Below are 19,293 nucleotides of genomic sequence, written 5' to 3'. Positions count from 1 at the left end.
GCATTTGCTCCTAGATTCCTTGTCAAGACACCTGCGAGTAGGTGTGGCACGGGGAAACCTTTTCAGTATTGCTCTTTTCTTCTTTCCCACCCTCAAGGTACCTGGGTCATTTTCCATGATTGACATCTGGTAACCACAGAGGTACCCTGAGTGAAGGTGGACCCGGCCTGCAGCAGCTCTGCTCTTTTTTTTCCTACTTTCCTAAACTTTATTAGAGAAAAAAGCACTAGAACATAGTCACTTTTCTGGGATTCCTCCCCCAAAAATGTGACGTTTGATTTCCAAACATGCCAGAAGTGTACATGGTTCCCAGTTGTACTAAATAGGTGAGAAGCTGAAGTCCTAAAGTGTTCATCTTCCAACGTCTCCCAATCTGTGGTCTGTCCTTGGATCAGCAATAATTGTCTGAACAGCTACTATGGCTTCATTAATTTTTGTCTGTAGCTCTCTGAGCTCTTCTATATCCAGCAATTGCAGAATTTGAGCAGCTGCATTAAGAACTGCATCTCCTGCATCAAAACCAATAATATTTTGTCTAAAGCAACAGGCAAACCCTCTTTTGTTTGATTTGCCTTAGCAACTGCACCCTGTGTCAGGTGCTCCTGGGCCAAAATTCGAATTGCCTCAGGCATTGCCAGGTAATCGTCATGACATTGAATCTGAAGCAGGTTAGCCTTCACACCAGCCTTAACATCAGGATTATTTACGTCCAAATTGATCAACGGTTCTGCATTTTTAGTTGCATTGTCAGCAGTTTTTGCATAATCAGGTAGTAAGTCCTTGTATTTTTCAGCATTATCTCCATATTCAAGCCTAACAGCTAGAGAAACCAGTCAATAGCTTCTTGTTGATCTTGAATCTTGAAAGGACAGTCAACATCTCTGAGACACTTTTCAAAGAACTTGGGCCAGTCACTGCTGTGGATGTTCCTTAAATTACCTGTCTTCAATCTTGTAGTGTCTAACTTTCTGGTCTTCAAGCCAAACAAAGGTTAACCTTAACCTTGCTAAAAGACTTTTTTAGAGACCGGGTCTTGCTCTGTCATCCAGACTGGCATGCAGTGGTGCAATGATAGCTCATCGTGACCCAAACTCCTGGGCTTAAGTGATCCTCCTTGCCTCAGCCTCCTGGGTAGCTGGGACTACAGGTGTGTGCCACCGTGCCTGACTAAACTTAACCTTTAATGTTATTAAAACACTTTTATTTAAAAGTTAATCTCTTTATTCAGAGAAATTTCTTTCTTAAAAAAAAAGCAAATTCTACACATTATCTACTTTATTTTTAAATTTATATGTACCTCAAAATCCTAACATTAGCGACAATTTACTTTTTTTTTTAAGTAGTAGAACTACTTATTCTTATTTTTGTTCAAAGTTAACCTTGTTAAAAACTAAATCCAGTACACTAGATTGAAACAGAAGTGCTCTGGAAAAAACAAAAACAAAAACAAAAAAACCCTGTCTTACTTTCTCTTTGAGCAAAATACATTTTCAATACATATCTCAGTCAAATGGTTAATATCTCTAATGTGAAAGAATCCTACACATTGATAAGAAAATGACAAAAATCCCAATACAAAATTTGATAAATAATAATGGGCAATTCACAGAAAATTCAAATAGTAAAAGGGAATGCAAATTAAAACAGATGCTTTTTTCATCCTTTGGCCAGTATTAAAAAGAGAACACATTCATCATTGGTTAAAATGTAGAGAAAGGTCTTCTCATACATTGCTGGTGGAAGTGTAAAACCCTACAACATTTTAAAAAAGAAATTTATGAAATTAAAAAAAATATATATATATATATTCTTTAACCTAGCAAGCTTGCTTATAGAAAATAAAAGTGCCAGTATTTAAGGATATCTAAGGATATACACATACTACATTTTTTTTTGTGATGATCATAAACTAAACATAATCCATTCAGCAATAAGATAAATGGTTGAATTAATTATGGCACATATATAAGTTAAAAGATTGTACAGCTATAAAAATGTTAGAATATTTACTGATCTGGACAGATATCCAGTATGTACTAGAAAAATCAAAGAATTGAGTAATATGTATAGAAATTATTTTTAAAACCCATGCTTCCTCTATACATGTAATGCATACATATCCTTCCTATTATATATTTATATTAACAAGCAGGAAATTGAGGACGGCTACATCCCTGGTATTGATTACAACAGAAGGCTGATATGCTGACCTCTTTTTTCACTGTTGTTGTTGTTTTTACAATTAATGCATATTTTTAATTTTTAAAACCGGAGAAAATTTAAATATAAAAGTCAGTTGTGTAAAAATGAATTATTAGAATTATTTGCCTGGGGAAAAGCGTGCTTTATAGATTCTCTGTCACCTACTGTAATACTACTGAAATGTTAAGACTTCACTACTTAAAGTGAGAAAAAGATTCAAGTTTACACTGTTATAAAAGTGTCCAGATTCAGATTTAACTACTCAGATGACTTTCCATAAGCCAAATTCCCACAGTACCAAACAGAAAAAATAAGCATCATCAGTAATGAAGCAGTTAGCCCTGGATCTCAAACATTTCCTTTTTCTCTGTTTTTCACTTGTTAATATACCTCATCCCATTTCAGTTTATAAATCCCATCCCTTCCCTATACAATCAATTCTTAATCTGTATATCTAGAAACAGATTACTTTTCTACTTTTCCTTTGGACAGTTTTCTTTGTCTTAATTCCAAGCTAAAGGTATTAGATCTAGTATCACACAGCTGTTCACCAAATACCCTCATTGTGCTAGAATTTAAGAAAGTAGGAATGCTTTCTTAGAATATGAAGAACATGGGTATTTTCTGTTTACTCGACAACTACTCCAAATTTTAGTGAGGACAATTGTTTTACATCAACTTGTAAGACACACATATTTCACATTTTAGCATCTCCAAAATCAAGAGCTATCTTAAAATGATGATATGCTGTGGTTTAATTGTTAGCTTCATGTCTTACAGGTACAAAATTATAATGGTGCATGTTATATTCAGTGGCACTTAGATTTAATAAAATATAGTACAGACGGGAAAAAAATAGAGAAAGTAGAGTATTATCAGGATACTGGATTTGACCAAGGTATTAAACCCAAATGGCATGAGACATAGAGGAAAAAGAATAAGAGTGTAAGGGACAGTAGATAGTATCCAAGTGACTAGAATTTCCCTCTGCCTGCACCACGACCCTGGGAAATGATGATCTTTTTTTTTTTTTTTTTTTTTTTTTTAAAAAAAGAGAGATTTGATAATAAGGAAGCCAGTAATTTGAACATTTGTAGAGCCCTGTCTCCTTTACTGCTTTCTCCATTGAGTGGAGGAAAAAATTCAGTTTAAGATGGGGTAGAGACCAGTCTTAAAAAGAAATAATGTAAAGGAGTAAATAGAGGACCTTAGAAAGAATCTTAAAGGAAAAGCTTGTGTATCAAAATCATTTAAAAAAATATTTGATAATCTTGAGGAATGAAATTATTTTCCATAGTGCTTTACTTTGAGACATTTTAATATAAAATTGATAATAAGTAAAAATTACAGGAAGGGCAAAAATGATTGTGTCAATTCAGTTGAGACATTGTGCAATCAAAGTGAATGACAAGATTAATCTTCATAATTCTTTTATTATAAATAATGTATAAATTACTTTAGTGTAGAATATTCTCTGTGTTAGTTCACTGCTTTATTTCTTGGCCAGGTTCAAATTCCTGGGATAGGTTTTTATTTCATGCTAATGCTTCATTAGTCAAAACTCTTTGGAATGCACTTAACAGAATTAAAAATCTTCTATTCACTTACTTGAATTCCAAAAGGTTCATTTCGTGGCGATAATCCCCCTGGACCATCTTTAACTTTGAGGTTTGCTCAGAACTGGCAGTCTCTATCTTTCCTAAGAGCTGCATCACCTAGTCAAAGTACAAGAGGGTTTTTTGTGTGCATATGAACAAAACCACCAGCATTCACATTAATATACTTTATTCCTTTCAGGAGCCGGGAAACAGATTTGAACGTAAAGCATGATTGCACTTGAAAATGCCTTGTGTTCAAATGAGTATTATAGTTATGCTATCTTCAAGGAAAGAATAATAGGGAGTGTTCCATTCTGTTGTGTAGAATATTCTTTTTGATCATAGGCCATCTAATGATATAACAAAAACATGCTCTTTCCATTAGTTTGTTTATTAATCTGTTAATTTGATTATATCTCTACTTCTCTATTGTCTCTCCAGTTACAATACAAGATATGTTATGCTACTGCCACCATATCCTCAGTGCACATTAGGTGATCAATGGTAAATGATCAACAAATACGTATTGAATAAATGTTTAAATACACAATCAGGCTCTGAGGAAAACACACATGACTGGCCCAAGATTTCCAGATAGTATTCTGACATGAACACAAATGAATCCCAAGTGAAATGACTTAGGGCATTTAAGGATAGGAAAAAAACAAATTCTAGTTTTAGAATTTAAGATTAGAGCACCTTCCAAATTGCCAGAAACATTGAGAAAGTTCCTTTATGTAAAAGAACTGGATTAAAAAATAGATGCAGAATTGCAATCCATAATCATGCCTAAAGTAGTCACTTCTAAGGAGAATGAAACTACATGATTGGCTTTGGTCAAACAGAATTCATCTGCTAATAAAGGTGGTCATATGGAGGAGAATGGGCATTTAATAAAATGAGTTCTTATGAAAGAAAGAGGGGAGTAACGGAAGGATTTGAATAGTTAAGTGTTGGGTGGGCAACCAACAGTCCTTGAGTGGCTATTTACAGGAGAAAGATACACTTAAAACAGGCTAAAGATGGAAATGTTTGAAATAAAATAATAGGCAATTTATTATAAAGAGAAATTATAGGTAAAGGCAAAGGAAAAGAAAGCAGCAGAGCAATATTAACATTAGGTAAAATATCACTTAAAGCAAAACACATTTAAAAATGGGACAAAGATGGTCATCTTTATAAATGAAGAGTAAAACTCATTGTGAAAATAGAGAGCTGTGAATATTTATATATTGAGCAAAAAAGTAACAATACATTAGTGATTTTAAATGACTTTTCTTGACTCTTTACTGGTCAAGTAAGTAAAATATAAATAATGATACAGGAAAATATAAAAACTATAAATGTATTTAATAGATTTATATACCAAACCATGTAACTTGGAAACAGCATTCTTTTTTTTTCAATATGTTGTTGATATGATTGAGTACCTTGAAAAACAAAGAGAGTTTAAAAATTATTGGGCCTAATAAGATGGGTAAGAGGTAGATAAGGAAAGCCAGATGACAGATGAGACTAGAGGAAACTATGTGCTCAGTAACACCTGCTCTGGACTAACTGGCTCCCACCAACAAATAATCAAAGGCCAAACTTTCATATTCCCAATTTCCAGAGGATTTCTACTTTGCTCTGCCCAGATGACTTCAGAGGAGAAGAGAAGTGATTGTTTTGCATAAGATATGTGACAAAGTGGAACACAGAAAACTTGGCATTGGGCTGCACTTTAGTGAAACCGTTGACTGGGAAGATGAAAAAGAGACACTTCAGGCAGAAAAGAGCACAAACTAGGGGAAGATGTGTAATATCTTGGTGTGAGTGGGGACCTACCTACAGGGAGCTCAGCATCACTGGACATAAAGGGTGAGTCAAGGAGCACAGTCAGTCTAGAGATGGCCTTTAAAATCCAGACCAACCAAAGGACTTACATGTCATTTTGTAAGAGATACAACCCATTGCAGGGCTTTAAGCAGGGATGTAACATGAACAATTCACATTTATGTTGGACTTTTAATAATAATAGCTTCCATAGGAAATTCTTTTGTTTATATTCCTTGGTTCCATAGTCTTTGAGTAAAAATCATTTTACTACTTCCAGAGAGTAAAACAATAACAGCAATGGTGGACTCAAGCAGTGTATGCTTAGAGTAGATGACTGTGTTGGAACACAGCAGACAATTCATTAAACATTTGTTGATTGAATTGACTGTTCCCACGGTGTACATGAGTGAGCTGTCAGAAGTACACCCTTTGGAAGAAAAGAGTTCTCTTAAAAAATTACCACCTGATTGGGCATTTTGATAAGCTATAATGATCTTACTTCTGGCAGTAACACATAATATGAGTCCCATCTATTTTCAGTTACCTTCATGTCCAAATTCTTGGAAAGGGTTTCCAGGGCGGGCATGAATTCTTGAATGGCTTTCTCAATTTGCCGGTACTCTTGCCTGAAGAAGTGAATGTCTCCAGAAAGCTTCACGATGCTTGAATCACATCTAATGGCAAGATGGAAATTGGTGTGAGATCAATATCTTTATAATATTTGTAATACTAGAGTAGACACCTGCACATTCATTTGATGGCCAAAGTTCTAAAGTCATTTGAAGAATGAGTTGGTAGATACTGGAGTGTACTCAGGAATCTCTTCATTTTTCTCTTCTCTTTCTGATGAGAGAGAAACCAGGTTGAATGCATTGGCTCAAACTAGAGCACCAACTTGAAATAGTTTAGATGGGGATATTGTGGTAAATTGAGGGAAATTTTACATTTTCAGCTTGATATTAACTTAGTCATAGAGAGTTATAACAAATTTTGATGTTTTGGAAATACAGGCTGCTGCCTATGGTTAGCCAAAATTAAAATTTGTTCCACTTTTATATCATGTTCTAAATCCATTTTCCTCTCTTTATCCGCTTTTCTTGGCCCCCGGACTGTCAATTCTCCTTTGGCAAGAAAAGGTGTCCCAGCAACCCAAAATCTTCCAATCCATCTTCTCCAATTCCTCACCCTTTTAGCCTCAAACAAAACTCCTGTTCCTTGAATGGTCTCAGTCAGGCATTGCCATGTTAAGACAAAACCAATTCGCACTAACATATGAATGAAGCTTTGGTCCATAAAGTTGCATGTGATAATTTACGGAAGGAATTCTGGTCAGAAGGAGCTAGTAAGGTGAGCTGAAGATTATCTTCCCAGTATGTTAGGGAAGATAACACACAGAACCACACCCTCACAGCCATTACCCTTGACTCTCTTGGGAGAGAGCAGGTTGTACAGTGTATTAATGGTCAGTTTCTGTATATTTTCACATATGCATGAAGGATAGGTTGAAGAGCACTGAACGACTTTATCTTATGTATATCTGAGTTATCAGGATTATTTTGATATTTGTCATTTTATAAAATAACTGTTTTGACTGTCATCAAATAATATTAATTAGGAAATACATTTTCATATTATTATGCTAAGTGATATAAATATTGTTTGCTTTATGACTTCAACATTTTTAGGATCCCAGAATGAATCTTTTTTCCTTAAAGTTTTTGGTGCAAAAGATTTGAGGCAAAAGTGAGTTAAGACAGCAATTTTGCCTGAGCATTTCTTTAAAAAGATCCTGAAGGTATCCCTTTAGTATCACCCTTAAAGATGACTGTAGTGGAGGCAAAGAGGCTGCTGGGAGAAAAAACTAGGAATTAGTCTGATCAAGAATGGGAGCAGGATGGTAGGCACAACATTCCTGATCAAAAGATGTTTTGCACCTTTGCATATACGAACTGTCATTGTCAGAATGGCACCTCTATTGTTGGTTAGTTAGAATGTCCTGATTTGAGTCCGTATTAAGAGCCCCCAAAACTACTCAGGAGTGGCGGCTGCTGCTACCACTACTTCCTGCCATCTCCCTTCCATCCTTCTCTTGTTTCCCACCTTCAGGGACAGCAGGGTCTGTGCAGTGGAGGCCACTGGTTAAAAATGTGGTTTCTGGTGTCAGATAGACCATGCTTCTGCTACTTCCTAGGTTTATGATCTGGGACAAGCTTCTTAATGCCTACGGGTTTCAGTTTTCCTCATCTGAAACAAAGGGGTAATGATGCCATGGTCACTGCATACAGTTGCACAACTTGTCTACCACACAACTCCGGGGGTGCCAGAAACACATGGTTGACAATGCAAATAGTGTCTCCTGGAGTGCTCAGCCTTCAAAACTGTAAGTGGCTGTCCTGAATAGTGTTACTTTGTAGGTTATTTAGGGATGGAAGGAGGCGATGCATGCAAAGCATATAGCCAGTGCCTGACACAGGGGGAGCACCCACATAAGATTAGCAGCTAGGATTTATTTACTCATCTCGAGAGTTGCCGCCTATTCATTCTCACCTCCCCTAACCACCACCCACTAGCCTAATCCCACATGTTGAAGTCAAGGATTGATTCATAGCTTTTCAAAGCTGCACTCTATATTCCAAAAGGAGTTCCTCTGCCTACTCCTTCTTTAGAATGATTTTATTGTTTCTGTTAAAATAGTACATGACTGTTACAAAAAATTTCATATCATGCCTAAAAAACAAAGGTTAACATCTTCCCAAATCCTGCTTAAAAAGTAACATTATGAATATTTGATTATCATTCTGTTCATCATTATACATATATACTTAAAATGTATGTGTTCTTATAGATATATATACACACACACATAGAGATAGGAAGGAAGAAACATAATTTAGAATACTGGGATTATATTACATGCATCAACTTTAAAATATTACATTTAATTTTACTTTAACCTAAGAAAAGGTAATTGTAGCGAGAAATGAAGAAACCACTGAGTTTCAGATATGTATTTCTTTACTATGAGAGAGATTTCTTTTCTAAAAAAAGAAGCTATAAAAAGCTATCATAGATTGGAATTGTTATACTTGTCACAGCTACCATCTCAATACCAACTTTAGATATTACTAACTTTAGATATTATCGTTGACCATATGCCAAAAAATGAGAAAATAAATAAGTTTATACACTTGTGCCTTCAACATTAAAAAAATAACTTGCTAATTTAAAAATGTTAAATTTTATGACATTTGCACTGTGTTCTGTCACTAGAATGCCTATGGTTATTTAATGTTCACTTTATATGTAGATTAGACGTTCATTGATCGTCCTTTCAAACCATGATTTCTTTTCTAAGATCCTTATTTTGATTTATTCCATGGTTGGCCAGAGTTTGTCATCCAGATTTTAAAATCAGGGCTCAGGAGTGCTAGAATTCTCAAGTTCTTGAGTGCTTGAGAATGCCTGACTTCTCTTGTGATTGAAAGGTAACTTAGTTGAGATAACATATTTTTCTTTCTTTCAGAACATGACAAACATCAATCCATTCTTTTCTAGCATTGGTTGAGGTGGAGAAGTCTGAGGTGATGACATTTCTTTCCTTTTTTATGAGACTTGCTTTGACTACCTGGATGCTCTGTGAGTCTTTATCCTTGCTGTTCAGCAACTTCAACCAGGATATCTTGGTTTCATTGTTCTTATATCATTTTTTCCAGGGTTACAGTGTTTCCTTTTAATCTATAGATTCAAATCTGTATTTCAAGAATGCTTTCTTCTCTTATACGCAGGATTTTTTTTTGAAGAATTTGTTCTGTTTCTTCTTTAGGGCCTTCTATTAGTTCTATGTTGGATGAGTTTTCCTTGTCTGTCATATGACAATTTTTCTACAATAATTTTTATATTGAAAAGTATCTCTTTTCATTTAGTGTGGTTTACTCATGTTTTTACTTTCTATAACTCATTATTTTTGGTTGCATTTGTTCTATTTTAGGAGTTTCTAAGGTAGATTAATCTTCATAATATCTTGACTTTTTCTTTTACCTATCCCTGAGCAATTCAGTTTATCTATCTCCTTTTGTTATCTGATAGTCTCTTTTGGAGGGAAACCTTTTTATACCTTACTTTGAAAATTATTATTTATTTTATCGAAGTAAAAGATGCCTGTAATTTGAAAGTTAATAATAACAAGTTGATAATAAACTACAGTGGTTTCTGACCCTTCCTCTCGCTGCCTCTCTCAGTTCCTCTCCCTAGTGGCAAGGGCCTGAAGCCTTTTGAGAATTCTGTTGCATAAAGTTAGGTTGTTCTCAGCTTATCCTACAACTTTAAAATTGGCCTTCATTCTGCTAAGGCAGTTTTCATGTTTCCATCTGCTTTCTAAGTTCCAAGACTTCTATGCTGATATCCCCAGTCCCTATGGGTTCATATTTTAAAGAAAAAACCTTTCTACTATAGATTCAGTGGGGCTTTTGGAAGGGCCAAACTACATGTGACTGTTCAAAAGTAACCTTTTTTTAAACAAATAAAATTCTTTGTCTTTCATTCTTAATTTCTTTGAAACCGGGAGAACTTTTGGTTTGAATTCTTCCTATACTTTTCTGGGTAGTTCCTTCATGAAGTATATTCACTAGTCTTTTGCTTACGTTTTTGTGTATCTATTATCTGTCTGTCTGTCATCTATCTATCTGTCTTCTGCCTATCTGGGGATGATAGTGGAGGTGATTCATATGCATGACTGCATTCCAACAATCACTATTATGTCTTTGAATGTTTCTGCTACCTGCAGAGGATCAGTGAGTGTGTTTGGTGGCAGGTAGATCGCATCCTCTATTCAGGCTTGCAGTATCAAATCTCTCTCCTTCCTCAGCCTGTTGCACTTCAGCCAGTTTCTCTCAGGGATAAGTGGGCAAGGAGGGAGGTCCTAGATGATAGGAATGATAAAGAACATGGTTGCATCTTTGGCTATACCTCCCAGCTGTTCAGTGTTGCTGACCTGAATCTCTAAGGGGACATGTCGTCTTTCTCCGATGACCCACCCGAGCCTCTACGTAATGCTGCTTGATTCCATTTTGCCAATGTCTCTCAAAATGATGACTGTTGACTAGTGGGAAATCATTATGTTTAAAACCTGAGAAGGACTGTATCAGTCCAAATGTCACAATATTTGGTAAGTGTGTTCTGTTTGTGGTTACTAGCTACAGCAACTTCCTTATTATATTAAAGATGGAGTTTTTGTTTTCCTCCTTTTTCTTTTTCACTGGCATTGAGCTGCCTCAAGTAAGAGGAGTGGAATAAAAGGTCTTTATTCTGCCCTCTGTAACCAAGACTGTTTCCTCTTAAGTGGTCAAAAGTCGATAATATCCACACACTATATGTTTCTTTAAAGAACATGATTTTGCATTTAATCACAAATCAACAAAATTTATATATATTTTTCCCCCCACATGTAGGTTTGTTCTGGAATCCTAAAGAGCCAAATGGGGCTAGAAAGTTGACCTCAGACTGCTGCTACGGATGGTAAGTCATATGCATCCCTAGGGTGCCCTTCGCATGCTCGCCTTTTCCTTTTTTGCACTTCATCTGAATCTCTAAGGGGATATGTCCTCTCTCTCTGATGACACACCCAAGCCTCTAGTCTATTAAATAAAGGACAGGGTGTCAAAAGCAGGCTGGCAACTTTGAGAACCTCGTCTCATTGGGAGGACTTACTTTTAAACAGCAATGTATTGCCATGGGAAATAAAGTGTAAAATTCAAATCTCATTGTAGTTATTAAATGTTGAGACTGATTTATGAAGCAGTAAAATGTTTGCTAGCAATTATGTTAAAACAACCAACTTAATTTTACTTATGCCAAAATGCTAATTGGAATAGAGGTCCCTCTATGTGGAAAGACAGTAATCAATCTGCCTTAGCTTGTCCATTAGTCATTTGCCTGGCAAAGGCACAGAAAAGGAACAGGAGAAGGAGGGTGAATTTAAGTCTCATGGCTCTTAGCCAAATTCTGTCTCAGATTGCCAAATAGATTTTAGAAATTTTCCATAAAAGGGAGACATTTCAAGGAAAAATAAGACCTTGTACTAAAATCACTGCTTATGATTGAAGGGGAAGGTAAGCAAAAAGCTAGCAGAGCAAAAAGAATTGCACATCTTGATGTAATTTCATTGATCTCTTTGTTTCTTTGAGATCCATTTGCTCTTTTGTCTTGTAAATAGAACAGGGTTTACAAAAATAAAATAATTGGTTTGTAAGTGGTTTGCAGGAAGAAATAGTTGGTAGGAGTGTCGTCAGCATACCACCAAATTTAACTGAATTATATTTCATTTAAAACATGTTTGAAATTAGCCAGTCATGGTGGCATACACGTGTAATCCCAGGTACTCATGAGGCTGAGGCATGATGATTGTTTGAACCTGGGAGGACAAGGTTACAGTGAGCCAAGACTGCACCACTGCACTCCAGCCTGGGTGACAGAGTGAGACTCTGTCTCAAAAAAGAAACAAACAAAGAGACCATGTTTGGTTTTATCTTCTTTGCAAAATCTTGGCACACCTAAATAGGGTTATGGGTTTGCTGATATTTGTCTTGTTATCTTGTTTTGTAACTTACCCAAATATTATAAAACTTCTTTGGTATTGATCAAATATTAAATAATGAAATAAATATTTCTACATATATTTAATTTATATATTCATATACAATATAAATTCCCCTCTTTATTCTCTGGACTCACCAGCAGTTATTTTTTTCTTTGATGAGAGTTTTTCAAACATACGTATTATTTCCTAGACAGCATCTTTTATTTTTAACAAGAATGAAGCCACACTCCAGAACTACAAAGTCTTTCCCAAAGCTACTAAGTCATTTATGTTGTGGGCCAACCAGAAACCTGGGCATCCTTGACACCTCCTCCCTTCCTCCCCTTTGAGCTCCATGCCCATTCCAGTTAATATCCTGATGGTGTCTCATACACAACATGGTGGAAACCAAACACTTTATTACTTCCTGTTTCTCTTTCCCCTTCCTTGTTATAATTGCTCCTTATTTCATATTTCCTTCTCTGTGGAATAACATGAGTATTCAACCAGTCTCTAAGCCCAGAAACTTTGGTCATTATCCTTGACCTCCCACTGCTTAATTCATCCTCCATGTTTATTCATGCACTAATCCTGTAGATTCTATTTCCTTAATGTCTGTGTTGTCTGTCGTCTGCTCTGGGCTTTCATGGCTAGTGCCTTGGTTTAGGCCCTGCCACTTCTCACCTGGATTGGTACAACAGCCTTCCTCTGATCTCCACATCCTCTTTTGTATCCTACCAATTCAGCTACAACTAGAATGTCACAAAACATGATATGCCACCCCCTACTTAAAATTCCTCCATGGTCATTTATAACCTTCTACGTAAAGTGCCAACTCTTTACCTTAGCCTACAAGACCCCTCATCTTCCAGGTCTGGACTGCTTCTCTGGCTTCATGTCCCAACTTTCTCAAAATGCCTGCTCCAAAATGCCATAACCAAAATGCCATTCTCCCAGGTAGGCCCATGAACATGTCACAGGATCCTTCCCTCAGTTCTTTTGCATATATTATTCTTCCAGGTAAAGTGTCTTTCTCACTTTTCCTTATCTAGTTAACTGTTATAAATCCTTCAAAACTCAGCTCAAGTGTCACCTCCCCTGGGAAGCCTCTCTTCTGCATGGGTCTGATTTGGACATTTCCATAGCCTCCCAGACTTTTAGTATAGCATTCACTTCATGAGTTATTGATACAGCTTGTTTTCCTTGGTAGACTGTGAACAGCTATAGAAAGGAGAACATGTTGCTGAATTCTAACACATGGCCTGGCATAAGATGAGTGCTTAATACATTTTTGTTGAATTAAATGGGTAAATACTCTAGGAGAGCTTTGTCTTAGGTAGTAATTATCTAATTCCAAGAGGATTAACCAGATGGAGACAGCAGTGTTACAGGAGAGAGGAATGAGGTACTGGCAAAAGATGTAGAGATGGAAAGGTGTCCACAGTCACCCATTCACAAGTCATCTTTGACGTGTCCACCAGAGTGGTCCTGCCATTCTCAATACCTACACATATTTGCTGAACTGCATACCATCAATTCTTTTGATTTAGAAATCCTGTACAAAAGATGTTATTCAAAACTTTATCCATTTGGCAATAAATCCCGTCAGACTATTATAATCCTTGTATATTTTAAAAGTTTTACTCATTAGCATTTGACATATATGGGGATTTCGTACATGGTTATGAAGGTGTGTCTATGTATGGATGTTGGCATTTGGACAGTTGAGGCCATAAAGACAGAACTCTGGTCACTTCCATCGGTACCAAACTGTGTAAGGGGTCTTTACAGAAACTTTGAATCTCACAGGTAGCGTGAAGCATTCAAAGTTCTATGGTACACTTTCTCAACTGCCATCTCATTAGTTTAGCTTAATGTGTAGACAATATCTTTTTTCTACAGCATGGAACTTGTTTGGGAATGAGAATTCACTGGCCAAGAATTGACCATTAAACATTAGTCAATATGCTGCTTCTCACCTGGCTACTCTTCCTCGAAGATCTCCAACTCCTTGTAGGTGTTTCATGTTTATCTCCTGTACTGCAAAGTTAGTTCCTGTGGCCGCCTGATCTCGAGCTCTTATTTGGTCTTCTAAAATCTGTAATTTTGAGTCAAATTTCCCATTAATTTCCCATCACACATGATAAGGAAACATCATTTAAAGCAGGGGTTACCTAATTGAATGCATTTTGTAGTTAGGCTGATGGTGTAAATGAGTGAGAGAGTCCTAGCTCAGAGAGAATTGATCTCTGCTAATTTATCTGAGGGACAGCAGTGGTTTGATTCTAGCTGATTATTGCCAGGTGGGAAAGATATCTCAATAGTGTTTTAAAGAAAGCTAGAAATCCAGATTTTATATGAAATTGCTCACATTAACAATATTGGCATATTATTCAAGATCTTTTACAAACCATATATGGACCAAACAGAACATATTTATTGTGTTGATATGGTCATGGGTTGCCATTGGCCATCACCAACATAAAAGCTTTTCACAAAAATGCATTTCACGATTGGTGCCATAAGTTTGAAAAAGGATTTTTTTCAATATGGCATCAGGCATGATTTTTTATGGATTGAACCAGAACCACAGTGAAGTTAACATAGTGCAAGCAAATCTGAATCAACCTGTTTAATACACAATGCAAAAGAGTTTATCTAGATTACTTAGAGAATATGAGAGATTTCTGGCTCATTCGTGTCCAGATTTTGTCCATGAATATTGTTAGTCATGTCTTTATTGTGTTTTGGTGTTCTGGAAATAGAACTGACTTTCTTGTACCACCAGGCTATTGGTCCCAAGAACCATGGATTTTAATTTTTTGTACCTATTTATAAGTATTGATTTAAAAAAATAAAAAAAATTCTGCTTGTCCATAGAAAAAAATTGTATTATACTTGACATTCAAATAAATTCCAATGTAAAGTGAAGACATATAAGAAATTGGTATTTACTAAGGAAAAAAGTGAGAGTTCTGTGTAGGCCTTTGGAAAACACAAATCTGTTACTTGGGGAGACATTTCAGTTTAAGTATTATATTTGACAAAGTCCTAAATTATGTTTAAACTATGGCTATGAATTTTACTAGGAAAGAAAGAATTTTTATAGCAAATAAATTATAGGAATTTCAAAGACCACAGACAGACTCTTGCTCATTTTTTAACTGGGATTGAGACAACCCAAGGGCAAATAAAGCCTTAATTGAAGATGTAAAAGTGTCAACAACACTAACTAGAGTTTGGTTTTTGTCTTTTTGCATGTATGCAGGTATTTTGTTTTCTGTTTTGGTAAAGTTAGTGATGAAAGGAAGCTTATTCTACTATATACTAAAATATTTTCTAAAATAAGGATAAGTAAATCAGTGTAGTAAAGGTACATAGCTACCTGTGATGTCATGAAGACCTTGGCAAGTGTAAGAAAGGAATATGCTCTATATGCAACGCACAGATCAATGGAGGAGTAATTTCACAAGTGGGTTGGGGTCTCTAATTACTCAGAAAATTATTAATTTAGATCCTTACCTCAAGTCATATATCATTATAGATTTCAGAAAAAAAAAATCTAAAATATTTTTTAAATTAAACCATAAAAGTCACAGATAATAGAGGAGATTATTTTGGAACTTTCTAGTCTGAGAAGTATAGTAGTCCCCTCTTATCCAAGGGGGATATGTTCTAAGACCCCCAGAGGATGCCCAAAACCTCAGATAGTACTGAACCCTATATATATTGTTTCTCCCTACACATACATACCTATGATAAAGTTATTTATCAGTAAGAGATTAACAATATCTAAAAATAGAATAATTATAGCAATGTACTATAACATCATACACACTGTGGCTGTAACTCTTGTAGCTTGAAGTGTGACAGCAAAACTAGCATGAATTTCTTTTTCCTTTGTCACAATTTCATGGATAGAAGATTTGTTCTTACCGTAGATTTTAGCAAACTCAGCATACAATTTTTTTTTTCCTTATTAAGTTGAGAACTTCAACCTTCTCACTTAAAGAAAGCTCTTTACAGCTTCTCCTTGCTATAGTGGAATTGCCAGCATCACTACTTTTGTGCTTTGGGGCATTATTAAGTAAAATAAGGGTTACCTGAACATGAGCACTGTGATACCTCATCTCAAAAGTTGATCTGATAACCAACAGGCTACTGAGTGACTAATGGGCAGGGAGTGTTGACAGTGTGAATGTGCTGGACAAAGGGATGATTCACACCGTGGGTGGGATGAAACAGGATGTGCAAGATTTCATCCCACTACTCAGAACAGCACACAATTGAAAACTTATGAATTACTCATTTCTGGAATCTTCCATTTAATATTTTTGGAAATTTTTGAAATCACAGAAAGTGAAACCACAGATGAAGGTGGGAGGACTACAGTAATGAGAGAAATTACAAAGCTAAATATTTGAATATTTACCTTTGTTTAAAACTTATAAAAACATTGTAAATACAATTAAGATAGAAAAAGCAAACTGAAAAAAAATTTTCATCATATACTATTGCCAATGGTCTCAGTGATATACTGCAAGCAGCCTGGATCTGTCTGTGAAGGTGGATTGTATACATCTCTTCTGATCTTTGTGTACAGTGTCATCTTGCTGGTTGTTTGAAATTATAGTAGGAGTATTTACACCATAGAAATAGGCAAATACTACAAACCAGGCTTTCTTTTCTTCTAGAAAAGGACTGATTGCTGATTGTTAAACACTTACTCTCATTTACCAGTTATTATTTCTAATATGTGAAATAAAAGAGCTCATCAAATCAACAAAAATTTAAAAGTACTAAAACCCAAAAGATAAATTAACAAAAGACATAAATCATTAGCAGAAGAAACGAAGCTGTAACTTTATTATTATTAATTTTTTGTTGTTGTTGCTGTTGTTGTAGAGACAGAGTCTTGTTGTGTTCTTGCTGTGTTGCCCAGGCTGGTCTCAAACTCTTGGCCTCAAGCAATCCTCCCAAGTCAGCTCCCCAAACTGCTGGGGTCACAAGTGTGAGCCACAGAACTCAGGCAAAATTATTACTTTAATTAGTCACTTTAAAAAAGTGGATTCAACACTTTCACTAAGAAAAAAAATCTTATTTCTGTTCTATGAAGTTAGCAAAAATTAAAGTAATAAATTTCAATTCTGGCATAGGTAAAGTGAAAAAAAGCACTCAAATAATGCTAATGGAAGTGTAAATTAGTATAAACTTTCTGGAAAACAATTTGGCAACATGTACCAAGAGCTTTCACAGTATTCATACCTTAGTAATTCCACTTCTAAGAATAGATACTATGGAAAGAATCCAAATGCAAATACATGTTTATGCACAAAGGTATTTCTTTTTAAAATTATTTTTATTTTGAGACAGGGCCCAGACTGGAGTGCAGTGGCATGATCATGGCTCACTGCAGCCTTCACCTCTTGGGCTCAGGTAATCCTCCCACCTCAGCCTCCCAAGGAGCTATGTCTATAGGCATGCGCTACCCTACCCAGCTAATTATTTATTTTTTTCTTGTAGAGGCAGGGTGTCACTATATTACCCAGACTGTTCTCAAACTCCTGGGCTCAATTGGTCCTACTGCCTCAGCCCCCACCCAAAGTGATATTTCGACATCAGGAGAATAACTAAGAAAACCATGGTGTATGCACCATGCAAAGAGATTTTAATGAGATATGATAGAGTTTAGGGTGAATGTTAGAATAAAAATCATGCTTACAAACATAGTCTCAGCCTCCTAAATGGAATACTTGGAAAGACTAGAGGGAGATTCATCTGGGTATTTGTAGAGATCACCATTTGGTGGTAGAATTGTGAGATATTATTTCCCCAAGTTTAAAAATTTTTTTTCCTAAACTTTCAAAATAATGATGATGAACAAGTATGGCTCTTGTAAGTTGAGGGGAAAACCCACAATAAAATAACGCTATATATAAAATTTTCTTTGAGTTAAAAATAAATTAATTCTAAAACTTTTATCAACTGCCTCCTTTAAAAAAGGAATCATTTGATTTTTAAAAAGAAACAAGCACTTTGATGCAATTGTGGTAGATTAAAAAAATTTTTTTTCATTTAATTTAAAGACCTGTGTCAAACTTTAGCTCACACTTGAATTGATCTTGTTAGCCAACTTGCAAATGGGCTGACCTGGTTAATGAGGTGAGTTTCTTTTAAAATACTTGAATAACATCCATTTCTCTATAAAGTGCTTATAGTTATTTACCAAAGGTAGCCGAATAGTTTCTTCTTCATAATATTTTAACTATGTTATCTACAGCCTTTAAAATATTTTCTAGTTCAATTTCCACAAACTCAGTCCAGTCCTTTTCATTTTCCTATATATGCCAAACCCTTAACACGGTCGTAGGTATTTTGAGGTTTTTGTCCTCGTCTTTTGGAAAATGTTTTGGATTTGTCTTTTTTTTTCAGAGAGATAATCTAAGATAGTCAATTATCATAGGAGAATAAACTGTCAACAAGATTTCTAGAGATTTGAAAGAAAGACTTTCTCCTTATTGCTAATAGCATTTTACTGGTGTATAATTTATATGTATTGAATGCACAAGTCAAAGTGTACATCTGGGTGGATGTTTCTAAGAATGTCATTGGCTTTTTCAATTACCAAGAAGTTTTGACTCCTAAATTGGAATCTTGTTTTAGCACTATGCTATACTTACTTGATTTTCTAGTCATTTCAAAAGGCACAGGGCTGCTTGCCTCTTGTCACTTTCATGATACTTCATTATGCATGGAAATACCTTTAATCACTTTGAGACTGGCATTGACCTTTGAGGCATTGAGGTCAATTCAAAATGTGCTAAATACCAATAAAGTGCCTTTTAAAAGTTCACTGAGGGTTTTTAACTTTTCACAGTGACTCAGATATATTATGGGGTCCGCTAAACCCTGCAGATGAAAAATAAATTAATAAACATCCTTGCCCTTAAGTACAAATTCATGAAGAAGTAATTGCTGGGTCAATCCCATAATTTTAATAACATCCAGTATTCTCTCTGATAGTAGAAAAGGACAAGTATCGTGAGAGAGCATTGTTGTTGATTCTCATGATAACTCCACAAGTTTTGGGCCAGTTTCCTA

General features: G+C 35.5%; 1 protein-coding gene and 1 pseudogene across 1 annotated transcript in view; both read right to left on the bottom strand.

The window, feature by feature from the left end:
• Positions 1-19,293, bottom strand: part of FAM81B (family with sequence similarity 81 member B) — a 118,829-nt gene that overhangs the window by 9,980 nt on the left and 89,556 nt on the right. The window contains exons 8-10 of the mRNA XM_078004359.1: positions 14,172-14,290; positions 6,163-6,292; positions 3,811-3,917 (exon numbers count right to left, since the gene is read on the bottom strand). Of these exons, the coding sequence (XP_077860485.1) occupies positions 3,811-3,917; positions 6,163-6,292; positions 14,172-14,290 (356 nt within the window). The remainder of the gene's footprint in view (positions 1-3,810; positions 3,918-6,162; positions 6,293-14,171; positions 14,291-19,293) is intronic.
• Positions 352-2,766, bottom strand: LOC106998854 (RNA transcription, translation and transport factor protein pseudogene; annotated as a pseudogene).

Source organism: Macaca mulatta, chromosome 6 (genome assembly GCF_049350105.2).
Source record: "Macaca mulatta isolate MMU2019108-1 chromosome 6, T2T-MMU8v2.0, whole genome shotgun sequence".
Classification (NCBI taxonomy): Eukaryota; Metazoa; Chordata; class Mammalia; order Primates; family Cercopithecidae; genus Macaca; species Macaca mulatta.
The sequence above is the reverse complement of the archived record's forward strand: the minus strand, read 5'-3'. Positions and strand labels throughout refer to the sequence as shown.